The sequence below is a fragment of the Agelaius phoeniceus genome, chromosome 27 (genome assembly GCF_051311805.1).
Source record: "Agelaius phoeniceus isolate bAgePho1 chromosome 27, bAgePho1.hap1, whole genome shotgun sequence".
Classification (NCBI taxonomy): Eukaryota; Metazoa; Chordata; class Aves; order Passeriformes; family Icteridae; genus Agelaius; species Agelaius phoeniceus.
This window is the reverse complement of record NC_135291.1, coordinates 840,494-855,576: the sequence shown is the minus strand read 5'-3', so window position 1 is coordinate 855,576 and position 15,083 is coordinate 840,494. Positions and strand designations below refer to the sequence as shown.

The window sequence follows — 15,083 nt, the reverse complement described above, 5'->3', positions numbered from 1 at the left end:
AAGCACCCCAAACATGGCCCTGAAACTGCCCCAAAATTGCCCCAAACATGGCCATGAAACAGCCCCAAAACTGCCCTGAAACTGCCCCAAAATGGCCATGAAATAGCCCCAAAATGGCAATGAAACTGCCCCAGAATGGCCATGAAACAGCCCCAAAGCACCCCAAACATGGCCCCAAAACTGCCCCAAAATGGCCATGAAACAGCCCCAAAACTGCCCCAAAAATGGCCATGAAACTGCCCCAGAATGGTCCTGAAACAGCCCCAAAATGGACCCTGAAACAGCCCCAAAATCCAACCTGGAAACAGCCCCAAAACCAGCCCCAAAACAGCTCCAAAACTCCTCAAAAATGGCCCTGAAACAGCCCCCAAAAGCCCCAAACTGGCCCCAAAACAGCCCTGAAACCGGCCTAAATCAGCCCAAAACCCAACCCAAAACCAGCCCCAAAACTGACCCTGAAACAGCCACGAATCAGACCCCAAAATGGCCCTGAAACAGCCCCAAAAAACAGCCCAAAATGGCCCCAAACCAGTCCCAAAATGGCCCTAAACCAGCCCAAAATGGCCCCAAAACAGCCCCAAACCAGCCCCAAATGGCCCCAAACCAGCCCAAAATGGCCCCAAACCCAGCCAGAAAAACACCCCCAAAAATGGAACCAAAATAGCCCCAAACCAGCCCCGAAACAGCCCAAAAACTGCTCAAAACCAACCCCAAACTACACCGAAACCAGCCCAAAAATGGCCCTGAAACAGCCCCAAACTGCCCAAAACAGCCTGAAACACCCCAAACCCAGCCCAAAACTCCCTAAACCCCCCAAACTCACCCCAAAATTGGCTCAAACCCAGCCCCTAAAATCCCCCGAATCCCCCAAAACTCCCCCAAATCCCCTCCAAATCCCCCCTCAATCCCCCTAAATCCCCTGAAATCCCCAAAATCCCCCCAAATCCCTTCCAAATTCCTTGAAAAACCCCCAAAATCCCCCAAATCCACCAATCTCTCCAAACCCCCTCCCAAATCCCCCAAATCCTCTCCCAAATCGCCTCAAAGTGCCCCCAAATCCCCCTCAATCCCCCCAAACGCCCCCAAAATCCCCCCAAATGCCCTCCCAAATCCCCTGAAATGCCCCCAAAATCCCAAAATTCCCCCAAATCTCCTCAAACCCCCCAAAATCTGCCAACCCCCCTCCCAAATCCCCCAAAATCCACTCGCAAATCCTCCAAAATCCTGAAATTCCCTCTCAAATCCCCCAAAATCCCCTCCCAAATCCTCCAAACCCCCTCAAGCCCCCCAAAATCCCTCCCAAATCCCCCAAATCTCCCCAACCCCCCTCCCAAATCCCCCAAAATTCCCCCAAAATCCCCTAAAATCCCCCCAAATCCCCAAAATTCCCCCAAATCCCTCCCCAAAAAATCCCCTCAAATCCCTCCCAAATCCCCCAAAACCCCCTCAAATCCTTCCAAAATCCCCCCAAAAATCCCCTCAAATCCCTCCCGAATCTCTCCAAACCCCTTCCCAAATCTCCCAAATCCCCCAATATCCCCCCAAATCCCCCAATATCCCAAATCCCTCAAAATACCCCAAATCGCCCCAAAATCCCCCGAAGTCTCCCCAAAAATCCCCCAAAATTGGCCAAATCTCCCCAAATCTCCCCAAAAACCCCAAAATCCCCCCAAAATCCCCTCAAATCCCATCCCAAAATCCCCCAATATCCCCAAATCGCCCCAAAATCCCCCCAAAATCCCAAAATTCCCCCCAAAAATCCCCCAAATCCCCGCTGGGGTTCCCGCAGGTGGACGCTGCCCGCCGGGGCTGTTTGATCCAATTCGAGGACAATTCCCAATTTTTCGTTCTCTGGAAAGACATCAGCCCGGGTGAGCCGCAATTCCCCGTGAACCCCTTCATTAGCGGCTCATTAGCGTTAATGAACCCTTAATTAGCGGTTAATGAACCCTTAATTAGCGGTTAATTAGCGCTGATTACGGGTAATGAACGTTCCGTGCGCTCCTGGCGCCCCCCAGCGGCCGAGCCCGGGGATGACCCCGCGTGCTGCGTGTGCGCCGGGAGCGCCCGGAACGCCGAGAATTCCCTGGTGCGGTGCGGGAAGTGCGGCCACGGTCAGTGAAAAATGGGGAAAAATGGGGGGAAAATGGGGGGAAAAACGGGGGGAAAATGGGGGGAAAAAATCCGGGGGGAATGGGGGAAAAACGGGGGAAAAAATCCCGAAAATTCCCTGGTGCGGTGCGGGAAGTGCGGCCACGGTCAGTGAAAAATGGGGAAAATTGGGGGAAAATGGGGGAAAAATGGGGGGAAAATTGGGGGAAATGGGGGGAACAATCCGGGTGAAATGGGGGAAAAAAATCCCGAAAATTCCCTGGTGCGGTGCGGGAAGTGCGGCCACGGTCAGTGAAAAAACGGGGAAAAATTGGGGAAAAATGGGGAGAAAAAATCCGGGGGGAATGGGGAAAAACGGGGGAAAATGGGGGGAAAATTGGGGGGGAAATGCGGGGGAATAGGGAGAAAAAACCCGGGGAAAAAAATCCCGAAAATTCCCTGGTGCGGTGCGGGAAGTGCGGCCACGGTCAGTGAAAAATGAGGAAAAATTGGGGGAAAATGGGGGAAAAATGGGGGGGGAAAATGGGGGGGAAATGGGGGAAAAAATCCGGGGGGAATGGGGGAAAAACGGGGGAAAAAATCCCGAAAATTCCCTGGTGCGGTGCGGGAAGTGCGGCCACGGTCAGCGAAAAACGGGGGAATATTGGGGGAAAATGGGGGGAAAAATGGGGGAAAATGGGGGGAAAAATGGGGGAAAATGGGGGGAAAAATGGGGGAAAAAATGGGGGGAAAATGGGGAAAAAACGGGAAAAAAAAAATCCCGAGAATTCCCTGGTGCGGTGCGGGAAGTGCGGCCACGGTCAGTGAAAAACGGGGGGAAAACGGGAAAAAAATGGGGGGAAAATGGGGGAAAATGGGGGGAAAATAGGGGGAAAAATGGGGGGAAAAATCCGGGGGGAATGGGGGAAAAACGGGGAAAAAATCCCGAAAATTCCCTGGTGCGGTGCGGGAAGTGCGGCCACGGTCAGTGAAAAAATGGGGGGAAAATGGGGGAAAAATGGGGGAAAATGGGGGAAAAATGGGGGGGAAAAAATCCGGGGGGAATGGGGGAAAACGGGGGAAAATGGGGGGGAAATTGGGGGGGGGAATGGGGGGGAATAGGGAGAAAAAAACGGGGAAAAAAATCCCGAAAATTCCCTGGTGCGGTGCGGGAAGTGCGGCCACGGTCAGGGAAAAAATGGGGGAAAATGGGGGAAAATGGGGAAAAACTGGGGGGAAATGGGGGAAAAATAGGGGGAAAATAGGGGGGGAAATGGGGGGAAAATGGGGGAAAAAACGGGAAAAAAAAAATCCCGAAAATTCCCTGGTGCGGTGCGGGAAGTGCGGCCACGGTCAGTGAAAAACGGGGGGAAAACGGGAAAAAATGGGGGGAAAATGGGGGAAAATGGGGGGAAAATAGGGGGAAAAATGGGGGGAAAAAATCCGGGGGGAATGGGGGAAAAACGGGGAAAAAATCCCGAAAATTCCCTGGTGCGGTGCGGGAAGTGCGGCCACGGTCAGTGAAAAAATGGGGGAAAAATGGGGGAAAATGGGGAAAAATGGGGGAAAATGGGGGAAAAATGGGGGGAAAAAATCCGGGGGGAATGGGGGAAAACGGGGGAAAATGGGGGGGAAATTGGGGGGGGGAATGGGGGGGGAATAGGGAGAAAAAAAACGGGGAAAAAAATCCCGAAAATTCCCTGGTGCGGTGCGGGAAGTGCGGCCACGGTCAGGGAAAAAAATGGGGGAAAATGGGGGAAAATGGGGAAAAACTGGGGGGAAAAGTGGGGGGGGACGGGGAGAAAAACTCCGGGGGAAATGGGGGAAAAACGGGAAAAAAACCGGGAAAATGGGGGGAAAATGGGGATAAAAACAGAGGGCAATGGGGAGAAAAAAACCGGGAAAAACGGGGGGAAAAAACCCTGGAAAAATGGGGGAAAACGCGGGGGAAAGGGGGAAAAAAGCTGGAAAAACAGGGAGAAAATTGGGAGAAAATCAGGGGAAAAAATCCCGAAAATTCCCTGTTCCAGTGCGGGAAGTGCGGCACGGTCAGCGAAAAAAACGGGAAAAAAAACGGGGAAAAAAACCGGGAAAAAATGGGGATAAAAAACGGGGAAAAAACCCCGGGAAAAATGGGAGAAAAACTGGAGAAAAAGAGGGGCAAAATAGGGAGAAAAATGGGGGAAAAACCAGGAAAAACGGGGAGGGAAGATGGGAGAAAAATGGGAAAAATGTGGAGGAAAACGGGGAAAAAACGGGAAAAAATGGGAAAAAACGGGAAAAATGTGTCTGCAAGGGAAATTCCTAAAATCCCGAAAATTCCCTGGCCTGGTGTGGGAAGTGCGGTCAGGGGAAAAAAATGGGGATAAAAATGGGAATAAAATGGGGATTAAAATGGGGATAAAATGGGGATAAAAATGGGGATAAAATGGGAAAAAATTGGGATAAAAATGGGGATTAAAATGGGGATAAAAATGGGGATAAAAATGGGATAAAATGGGGAAAAAACGGGGATAAAATGGGGATAAATGGGGATAAAAATGGGGATAAAAAAGGGGATAAAAATGGGGATAAAATGGGATAAAATCGGGATAAAAATGGGAAAAAAATGGGGATAAAAATGGGAAAAACGGGAAAAAACTTGGGGAAAAATGGGGGAAAAATGGGGGGAAAAATCCCGAAAATTCCCTGGCTCGGTGTGGGAAGTGCAGGGAAAAAAACGGGGAGAAAAACGGGGAGAAAAACGGGGAGAAAAATGGGGAAAAACGGGAAGAAAAAACCCAGGGAAAAAAATGGGGAAAAAACGGGGAGAAAAATTGAGGAAAAATAGGGAAAAAACGGGGGGGGGGGGGGGGAATGGGGAAGAAAAAAAGGGAAAACTGGGAATAAAACCAGGGGGAATTGGGAGAAAAAATGGGGAAAACGGGAAAAAAAGGAGGAGAAATGGGAAAGAGGGGGCAGGGGTGGGAAAATCAGCGCCAAAATTCCAGAATTTCACCTGAAATTTAAAATAAATCTGGGGGAAAGGGGTGGGAAAAGCTCCTCAGAGGGGGGAAAAATGGGGAAAAAATGGGGGGAAAATGGGCAAAAAATGGGAAATAATGGGCAAAAAATGGGGGAAAAAATGGGGGGGAAAAAATGGGGGAAAAATGGGGGGAAAAAATGGGGGAAAAATGGGGGAAATTGGGTTTGGATGTGGGAAAAGTGGGAATGGGGTGGAAAATGGGAATAAAGGGGGAAGGGTGGAAAAATGCCCTGAAAATGGGGGAAAATTGAGGGGGAAATGGGAATGAAGGAGGGGAAATGGGGAAAAAATGGGAATTTTAATGGGAAAATGGGAATGAAGGGGGAAAGGTGGGGGGAAAATGGAATAAAGGGGGGAAAGGGTGGGAAAAATGGGAATGAAGGGGGAAAGGGTGGGAAAAATGGGAATTTTAATGGGAAAACGGGAGGAATGGGGAAAATGGGAGAATGCCCTCAAAAGTGGGAAAAATGGAGGAAAAACTGGAAAATGGGATTGGGGTGGGAAAATGGGAATATAGAGTGGGAAGAGTGGGGAAAATGGGAAAAGGGTGGGAAAATCCCCTCCAAAATGGGGAAAATTGGGGAAGAATGGGAAAATGGGAATGGAAAATGGAATGGGGGAAAGGGTGGGAAAAATGGGAATTATATTGGGAAAATGGGAAAGTTCCCTCAAAAGTGGGGAAAATTAGAGAAAAAATGGGGGAAAATGGGATTGGGATGGGAAGTTGGAATGGGAGTGGGAAAATGGGGGGAGGATGGGAATTAAGGGGGGGGAGGGTGGGAAAAATGGGAATTTTAATGGAAAAATGGGGGGAAATGGGAAAAATGGGGGAAAACTGGGATTTGGTGGGGAAAATGGGGAAAAGGGTGGGGAAAATGGGATTGGGATGGGAAAAATGGGAATGGGAGTGGGAAAAGTGGGAATGGGGTTGGGGAAATGGAGGGAAAATGGGAATTTTAATGGAAAAATGGGGGGGAAATGGGAAAAAATGGGAGAAAACTGGAATTTGAGTGGGGAAAATGGGAAAAGTCGGAAAAGGGTGGGAAATGGGGAAAAAATCCCGGGAGGAACGGGGAAAAATGGGGGAAAAAATGGGGGGGAAAAAAGTGGATTTGGGCCCAAAAAAACACCCAAAAAAAAAAAAAAAGGGGAATTTGGAGGGAAAAGATGGGGAAGGGCTGGGGGAAGGGAGGGGGCGGGATTGGGGCGGGAATTGGGGCGGGATTGGGGCGGGATTGGGGCGGGATTGGGGCGGAACTGGGGCGGAACTGGGGCGGGATTGGGGCGGGATTGGGGCGGAACTGGGGCGGGATTGGGGCGGGTTGGGGCGGGATTGGGGCGGAACTGGGGCGGGATTGGGCGGGATTGGGGCGGGATTGGGGCGGGATTGGGGCGGGATTGGGGGCGGGATTGGGGCGGGATTGGGGCGGGATTGGGGCGGGATTGGGGCGGAACTGGGGCGGAACTGGGGCGGGATTGGGGCGGGACTGAGGCGGGATTGGGGCGGGACTGGGGCGGGATTGGGGCGGAACTGGGGCGGGATTGGGGCGGGATTGGGGCGGGATTGGGGCGGAACTGGGGCGGGATTGAGGCGGGATTGGGGCGGGATTGGGGCGGGACTGGGGCGGGATTGGGGCGGGACTGGGGCGGGATTGGGGCGGGACTGGGGCGGGATTGGGGCGGGATTGGGGCGGGATCGGGGCGGGATCGGGGCGGGATTGGGGCGGGATTGGGGCGGAACTGGGGCGGGATCGGGGCGGGATCGGGGCGGGATCGGGGCGGGACTGGGGCGGGATCGGGGCGGGATCGGGGCGGGATCGGGGCGGGATTGGGGCGGGATTGGGGCGGGATCGGGGCGGGACTGGGGCGGGATTGGGGCGGGATTGGGGCGGGATCGGGGCGGGATTGGGGCGGGATCGGGGCGGGGATTGGGGCGGGACTGGGGCGGGATTGGGGCGGGATTGGGGCGGGACTGGGGCGGGATCGGGGCGGGACTGGGGCGGGATCGGGGCGGGATTGGGGCGGGATTGGGGCGGGATCGGGGCGGGATTGGGGCGGGATCGGGGCGGGATCGGGGCGGGATCGGGGCGGGATCGGCGGGGGATCGGGGCGGGAATTGGGGCGGGATTGGGGCGGGATTGGGGCGGAACTGGGGCGGGATTGGGGCGGGGACTGAGGCGGGATTGGGGCGGGACTGGGGCGGGATTGGGGCGGAACTGGGGCGGGATTGGGGCGGGATTGGGGCGGGATTGGGGCGGGATTGGGGCGGGATTGGGGCGGAACTGGGGCGGGATTGAGGCGGGATTGGGGCGGGATTGGGGCGGGACTGGGGCGGGATTGGGGCGGGACTGGGGCGGGATTGGGGCGGGACTGGGGCGGGATTGGGGCGGGATTGGGGCGGGATCGGGGCGGGATCGGGGCGGGATTGGGGCGGGATCGGGGCGGGATTGGGGCGGGATCGGGGCGGGATTGGGCGGGATCGGGGCGGGATCGGGGCGGGATTGGGGCGGATCGGGGCGGGATCGGGGCGGGATCGGGGCGGGAATTGGGGCGGGATTGGGGCGGGATTGGGGCGGGACTGGGGCGGGAACTGGGGCGGGAACTGGGGCGGGATTGGGGCGGGATTGGGGCGGAATTTGTGCGGGATTGGGGCGGGACTGGGGCGGGATTGGGGCGGGATTGGGGCGGGATTGGGGCGGAATTTGTGCGGGATTGGGGCAGGATTTGTGCGGAGTTGGGTAGAATTTGTGCGGAATTTGTGCGGAATTTGTGCGGAATTTGTGCGGGATTGGGGCGGGAATTTGTGCGGAATTTGTGCGGAATTTGTGTGGAATTTGTGCGGGATTAGTGCGGAATTTGTGCGGGATTTGTGCGGGATTTGTGCGGAATTTTTGTGCGGAATTTGTGCGGAATTTGTGCGGAATTGGGGTGGAATTTGTGCGGGATTTGTGCGGAATTAGTGCGGAATTAGTGCGGAATTTGTGCGGGATTTGTGCGGAATTTATGGAATTTCCCATTCCCAGTTTATCACCAGCGCTGCCACGCCCCCCCCGCGCCCGGCGGCGCCGCCCCCTGGAGCTGCCGCCGCTGCGTCTTCGCCGTGGCCACAAAGGTGAGGGAGGAAGGGCCCAAAAACCACCAGAAATGCAGGAAAATAACCCAAAATTGAAATAAAAATGTCCAGAAATTCCACCCGAAATGCAGGGAAAATAACCCGAAAATTGAAATAAAAATGTCCAAAAATTCCCGCCAAATTCCTCAAAAAATCCCCCAAAAAATTTAAAGAAAAATGTCCAAAAATCCCACCCAAAACGCAAAAAAATAACCCGAAAACTGAAAATAAAATGTCCAAAAAATCCACCCGAAATGCAGGAAAAATAACCCAAAAATTGAAATAAAATGGCCAGAAATCCTACCAGAAACACAGGAAAAATAAACCCAAAAATTCAAAGACAAATGTCCAAAAACCCCACCCGAAACGCAGGGAAAATAACCCGAAAATTGAAAAAAAAGAGTCCAGAAATCCCACCAGAAACGCAGGAGAAATAAACCAAAAACTGAAAATAAAATGTCCAAAAAATCCACCTGAAACGCAGGGAAAACAACCCAAAAATTGAAAATAAAATGTCCAGAAAATCCCACCAGAAACGCAGGAGAAATAAACCAAAAACTGAAAATAAAATGTCCAAAAAATCCACCCGAAACGGAGGAAAAATAACCCAAAAATTGAAAATAAAATGTCCAGGAGTCCCACCAGAAACCACAGGAAAAATAACCCAAAAATTCAAAGACAAATGTCTCAAAATTCCACTCGAAACTCAGAAAAAATCCCAACAATTCAAGGACAAATCTCCAAAAATTCCCCCCAAAATTCCCCCAAAAACAAAAAATTCCCCAAAAAATTCCCCAAAATTCGCAAAAATTTCCCCAAAAATTAAAAAAAAATCACCAAAATTTTTTCCACTAAGGTTTTTCCCACTAATTCCTGGTGTTATTCCCATTGTAATTCCCACTGTGATTCCTGGGTTTTCCCTGGCAATTCCTGGTGGAATTCCTGTTAATTTCCCGCTGGAATTCCTGGGGTCATTCCCATTAATTCCTGGGTCATTCCCATTAATTCCTGCTGTCATTCCCATCAATTCCTGGGTCATTCCATTAATTCCTGGGTCATTCCCATCATTCCTGCTGTCATTCCCATCAATTCCTGGGTCATTCCCATTAATTCCTGGGTCATTCCCATTAATTCCTGCTGTCATTCCATCAATTCCTGGGGTCATTCCCATCAATTCCTGCTGTCATTCCCATCAATTCCTGGTGTCATTCCCATCAATTCCTGGGTCATTCCCCATCAATTCCTGGGTCATTCCATTAATTCCTGGGTCATTCCCATTAATTCCTGGGGTCATTCCCATCAATTCCTGGGTCATTCCCATTAATTCCTGGGTCATTCCCATCAATTCCTGGGTCATTCCCATTAATTCCTGGGTCATTCCCATTAATTCCTGGGTCATTCCCATCAATTCCTGGGTCATTCCCATTAATTCCTGCTGTCATTCCCATCAATTCCTGGGTCATTCCCATCAATTCCTGGGTCATTCCCATCAATTCCTGGGTCATTCCCTGTAATTCCTGGGTCATTCCCAATAATTCCTGCTGTCATTCCCATCAATTCCTGGGTCATTCCCATTAATTCCTGCTGTCATTCCCATCAATTCCTGGGTCATTCCCATTAATTCCTGGGTCATTCCCATCAATTCCTGGGTCATTCCCATTAATTCCTGGTTGAATTCCCATCAATTCCTGGTGTCATTCCCATCAATTCCTGGGTCATTCCCTGTAATTCCTGGTGTCATTCCCATTAATTCCTGGGTCATTCCCACCAATTCCTGGGGTCATTCCCATCAATTCCTGGTGGAATTCCCATTAATTCCTGGGTCATTCCCATCAATTCCTGGGTCATTCCCATCAATTCCTGCTGTCATTCCCATTAATTCCTGCTGTCATTCCCATCAATTCCTGGGTCCTTCCCATTAATTCCTGGTGGAATTCCCATTAATTCCTGCTGTCATTCCCATTAATTCCTGGGTCATTCCCATCAATTCCTGGGTCATTCCCATCAATTCCTGGTGTCATTCCCATTAATTCCTGGGTCATTCCCGCTGTTTCCTGTTCATTCCCGCTGTCATTCCTGGGATTTTCCTGTCAATTCCCGGTGTCTTTCCCGCTGTCATTCCCATCAATCCCCATCCATTCCCGGTGTCATTCCTGCTGGAATTCCTGGATTTTTCCTGGAAATTCCTGGTGTAATTCCTGATGTTTTCCTGCTAATTCCCACTGCAATTCCCGCTGGAATTCCTGGGGTTTTCCTGGTCATTCCCGCTGGAATTCCTGGGGTTTTCCCATTAATTCCTGCTGTTATTCCCGCTGTAATTCCCACTGTTTTCCTGTTCATTCCCGGTGTCATTCCTGTTGAAATTCTCAGGTTTTTCCCATTAATTCCCACTGGAATTCCCACTGGAATTCCCGGTCATTCCCGGTGTCATTCCCGCTGTAATTTCCAGGGGTTTTTTGTTCATTCCTGGTGTCCTTCCCGGTAATTCCACTGGAATTCCCAGGTTTTTCCCATTAATTCCTGGTGTTATTCCCACTGTAATTCCCACTGTGATTCCTGGGTTTTTCCTGGCAATTCCTGGTGTAATTCCTGTTAATTCCTGGTGTAATTCCTGTTGTTTTTCTGTTAATTCCCGCTGGAATTCCCGTTGTTTTTCTGTTAATTCCTGCTGGAATTCCTGGGGTTTTTCCCATTAATTCCTGCTGTTATTCCTGCTGTTTTCCTGGTCATTCCTGGTGGCATTCCTGGGATTTTCCTGTCAATTCCCAGTTTCTTTCCTGGTCTCATTCCCATCATCCCCATCCATTCCCGGTGTCATTCCCAGCGTAAATCCCGCTGTTTTCCCGGTGTTTTCCTGTTCATTCCCACTGGAATTCCAGCTGGAATTCCTGATGTTTTCCCATTAATCCCTGCTGGAATTCCCAGTGTCATTCCCAGTCATTCCCGGTGTCATTCCCGGTGTCATTCCCGTTAATTTCTTGTGCCATTCCTGGTGTAATTCCTGGGGTTTTCCCGCTCATTCCCGGTGTCATTCCTGCTGTGATTCCCACTGTAATTCCCATTAATTCCTGGTGTTATTCCTGCTGTTTTCCTTTTCGTTCCTGGTGTCATTCCCATTAATTCCTGCTGTAATTCCCATTAATTCCTGGTGTCATTCCTGCTGTAATTCCCGGTGTCATTCCTGGGTTTTTCCCACTAATTCCCGGTGTCTTTCCTGCTGTTTTCCTGTTAATTCCCACTGTGATTCCCAGTATAATTCCCATTAATTCCTGGTGTCATTCCCGTCAATCCCCGTTGATTCCCAGTGTCATTCCTGCTGTAATTCCCAGTGTAATTCCTGGGTTTTTCCTGGTAATTCCCAGTGTCATTCCCGCTGTTATTCCCGCTGTTTTCCTGTTGATTCCCAGTGTCATTCCTGCTGTAATTCCCACTGTAATTCCTGGATTTTTCCTAGTAATTCCCAGTATAATTCCTGGATTTTTCCTGTTCATTCCCGGTGTCATTCCCGCTGTTTTCCTGTTAATTCCCAGTGTCATTCCCGGGTTTTTCCTGTCAATTCCCAGTGTCATTCCCATCAATCCCCGTCCATTCCAGGTGTAATTCCCATTAATTCCCACTGGAATTCCTGCTGTTTTCCTGGTGTTTCCCCATTAATTCCCGCTGTAATTCCTGGTTTTTCCTGTTCATTTCCGGTGTTATTCCCGGCATCGTTCCCACTGGAATTCCTGGGTTTTTCCCATCAATTCCCGATGTCATTCCCAGTGTAATTCCCGTTCATTTCTGGTGTCATTCCCGCTGTAATTCCTGATGTTTCCCGGTGTTTTCCCACCCATTCCCGCTGAGATTCCCAGTGTTTCCCCCATCAATCCCGGGTGTAATTCCCAGTGTTTTCCCCGCTGTAAATCCCGGTGTTAATTCTCATTAATTCCCCCTGGAATTCCCATTAACCCCCATTGGAATTCCCGTTAAATCCCCTCTGGAATTCCCATTAATCTGAGCTGGAATTTCTCTTAATTCCCACTGGAATTCCTGTTAAATCCCCACTGGAATTCCCATTAATTCCCCCTGGAATTCCTGTTGTGAATTCCTGCTTCGATTCCCATTAATCCCCAGTGGGAATTCCCATTAATCCCCACTGGAATTTCTGTTCATTCCCCCTGGAATTCCCATTAATCCCCAGTGGGAATTCCCATTAATCCCCGCTGGAATTCCCAGGTGGTTTTCCCGGTGTTTCCCTCTTAGTTCCCGCTGTAATTCCTGGCATTTTCCCCATAGTTCCTGCTGGAATTCCCGGTGTTTTCCCATTGTTTCCTGGTGTTTTCCCATTCATTCCCAGTGAAATTCCTGGATTTTTCCCCCATTAATTCCCAGTGCTTTCCCTGGATTTTCCCCATTAATTCCCGATGTTTTCCTGGTGTTCATTCCTGGTTTAATTCACGTTTCCCCTCAGCGGGGTGGGGCCATTCCCGGTGTAATTCCCGGGTTTTATTCACGTTTTTTCCCCATTTTCCCCCTCAGCGTGGCGGCGCTCTCCGGCGGGGCCATTCCCGGTGTTAATTCCTGGTGTTTATTCCCATTTTTTCCCGTTTTTCCCCCATTTTCCCCCTCCGCGTGGCGGCGCTCTGAGGCAGGCCCATTCCCAGTGTAATTCCCGGTGTTTATTCCCGGTGTTTTTACCCCATTTTCCCCGTTTTTCCCCATTTTTCCCCTCAGCGGGGCGGCGCTCTGAGGCGGGGCCATTCCCGGTGTAATTCCCGGTGTTTATTCCCGGTTTTTATTCCCGTTTTTTCCCCATTTTCCCTCAGCGGGGCGGGGCTCTGAGGGGGGCCATTCCCAGTGTGATTCCCAGTGTTTATTCCTGGTGTTTATCCCCATTTTTTCCCATTTTTCCCCATTTTTTCCCTCTTTTTCCCCTCAGCGTGGCAGTGCTCTGAGGCGGGGCCATTCCCGGTGTTTATTCCCAGTGTAATTCCCGGTGTTTTTACCCATTTTTCCCGTTTTTCCCCCATTTTTCCCTCATCAGGGTGGCACTCTCCGGCGCGCCCATTCCCGGTGTGAATTCCCAGTGTAATTCCCGGTGTTTATTACCATTTTTCCCATTTTTCCCCGATTTTCCCCGATTTTCCCCATTTTCCCTCAGCGGGGCAGGGCTCTCCAGCAGGGCAATTCCCAGTGTAATTCCCGGTGTTTATTCCCGTTTTTATTCCCGTTTTTCCCGGTGTTTCCCAGCGTGGCGGCGCTCTGAGGCGGGGCCATTCCCGGTGTAATTCCTGGTGTTTTTACCCATTTTTTCCCCGTTTTTCCCCATTTTCCCCCCCCAGCATGGCGGCGCTCTGAGGCGGGGCCATTCCCAGTGTAATTCCCGGTGTTTATTCCCGGTGTTTATCCCCATTTTTTCCCATATTTCCCCATTTTTTCCCCATTTTTCCCCTCAGCGGGCGGCGCTCTGAGGCGGGGCCATTCCCGGTGTAATTCCTGGTGTTTTTACCCATTTTTCCCCGTTTTTTCCCCATTTTTTCCCTCAGCGGGCGGCGCTCTGAGGCGGGGCCATTCCCAGTGTGATTCCCGGTGTTTATTCCCGGTGTTTATCCCCATTTTTTCCCATATTTCCCCATTTTTTCCCCATTTTTCCCCTCAGCGGGTGGCGCTCTGAGGCGGGGCCATTCCCAGTGTAATTCCCAGTGTAATTCCCGTTGTTTTTACCCATTTTTCCCGTGTTTTTTCCCCATTTTCCCCAGCGTGGCGGCGCTCTGAGGCGGGGCCATTCCCGCTGTGATTCCCAGTGTAATTCCCGGTGTTTTTACCCATTTTCCCCGTTTTTTCCGCATTTCTCCCTCAGCGTGGCGGCGCTCTCCATCGGGCCCATTCCCAGTGTAATTCCCGGTGTTTATTCCCGGTGTTTTTACCCATTTTTTCCCGTTTTTCCCCCAGCGTGGCGGGGCTCTGAGGCAGGGCCATTCCCGGTGTTTATTCCCGGTGTTTTTACCCATTTTCCCCGTTTTTTCCCCCATTTTCCCTCAGCGGGGCGGGGCTCTGAGGGGGCCCATTCCCGCTGTGATTCCCGGTGTTAATTTCCGGTGTTTTTACCCATTTTTCCCCGTTTTTTCCCCATTTTTCCCCCCCCAGCATGGCGGCGCTCTGAGGCGGGGCCATTCCCAGTGTAATTCCCAGTGTAATTCCTGGTGTTTTTACCCATTTTTCCCCGTTTTTTCCCCATTTCTCCCCCAGCATGGCTGGGCTCTGAGGCGGGGCTCTGAGGCGGGGCCATTCCCGGTGTAATTCCCGGTGTTTATTCCCGGTGTTTTAACCCATTTTTCCCAATTTTTTCCCCCAGCGTGGCGGCGCTCTGAGTAGGGGCCATTCCCAGTGTAATTCCCGGTGTTAATTCCCATTGTTTTTACCCATTTTTCCCGTGTTTTTTCCCCATTTTCCCCAGCATGGCGGCGCTCTGAGGCGGGGCCATTCCCGGTGTAATTCCCGGTGTTTATTCCCGGTGTTTATTCCCGGTGTTTTAACCCATTTTTCCCCATTTTCCCCCCTCAGCATGGCGGCGCTCTGAGGCGGGGCCATTCCCGGTGCCATTCCCGGTGTTTATTCCCGGTTTTTATTCCCGTTTTTTCCCCATTTTCCCCCCCCCAGCATGGCGGCGCTCTGAGGCGGGGCCATTCCCGGTGCCATTCCCGGTGTAATTCCCGGTGTTTTTACCCATTTTCCCCGTTTTTCCCCATTTCCCCCCCCCCAGCATGGCGGCGCTCTGAGGCGGGGCCATTCCCGCTGTGATTCCCAGTGTAATTCCCGGTGTTTATTCCCGGTGTTTTAACCCATTTTTCCCCATTTTCCCCCTCAGCATGGCGG

At 51.5% G+C, this 15,083-nt stretch overlaps 1 protein-coding gene across 1 annotated transcript in view; it reads left to right on the top strand.

Annotated features, from left to right (window-relative positions):
- The window catches only part of LOC129134577 (PHD finger protein 1-like), a 44,028-nt gene that overhangs the window by 2,644 nt on the left and 26,301 nt on the right, over positions 1 to 15,083 (top strand). The window contains 3 exon segments of the mRNA XM_077191068.1: positions 1,790 to 1,871; positions 2,019 to 2,114; positions 8,140 to 8,228. Of these exon segments, the coding sequence (XP_077047183.1) occupies positions 1,790 to 1,871; positions 2,019 to 2,114; positions 8,140 to 8,228 (267 nt within the window).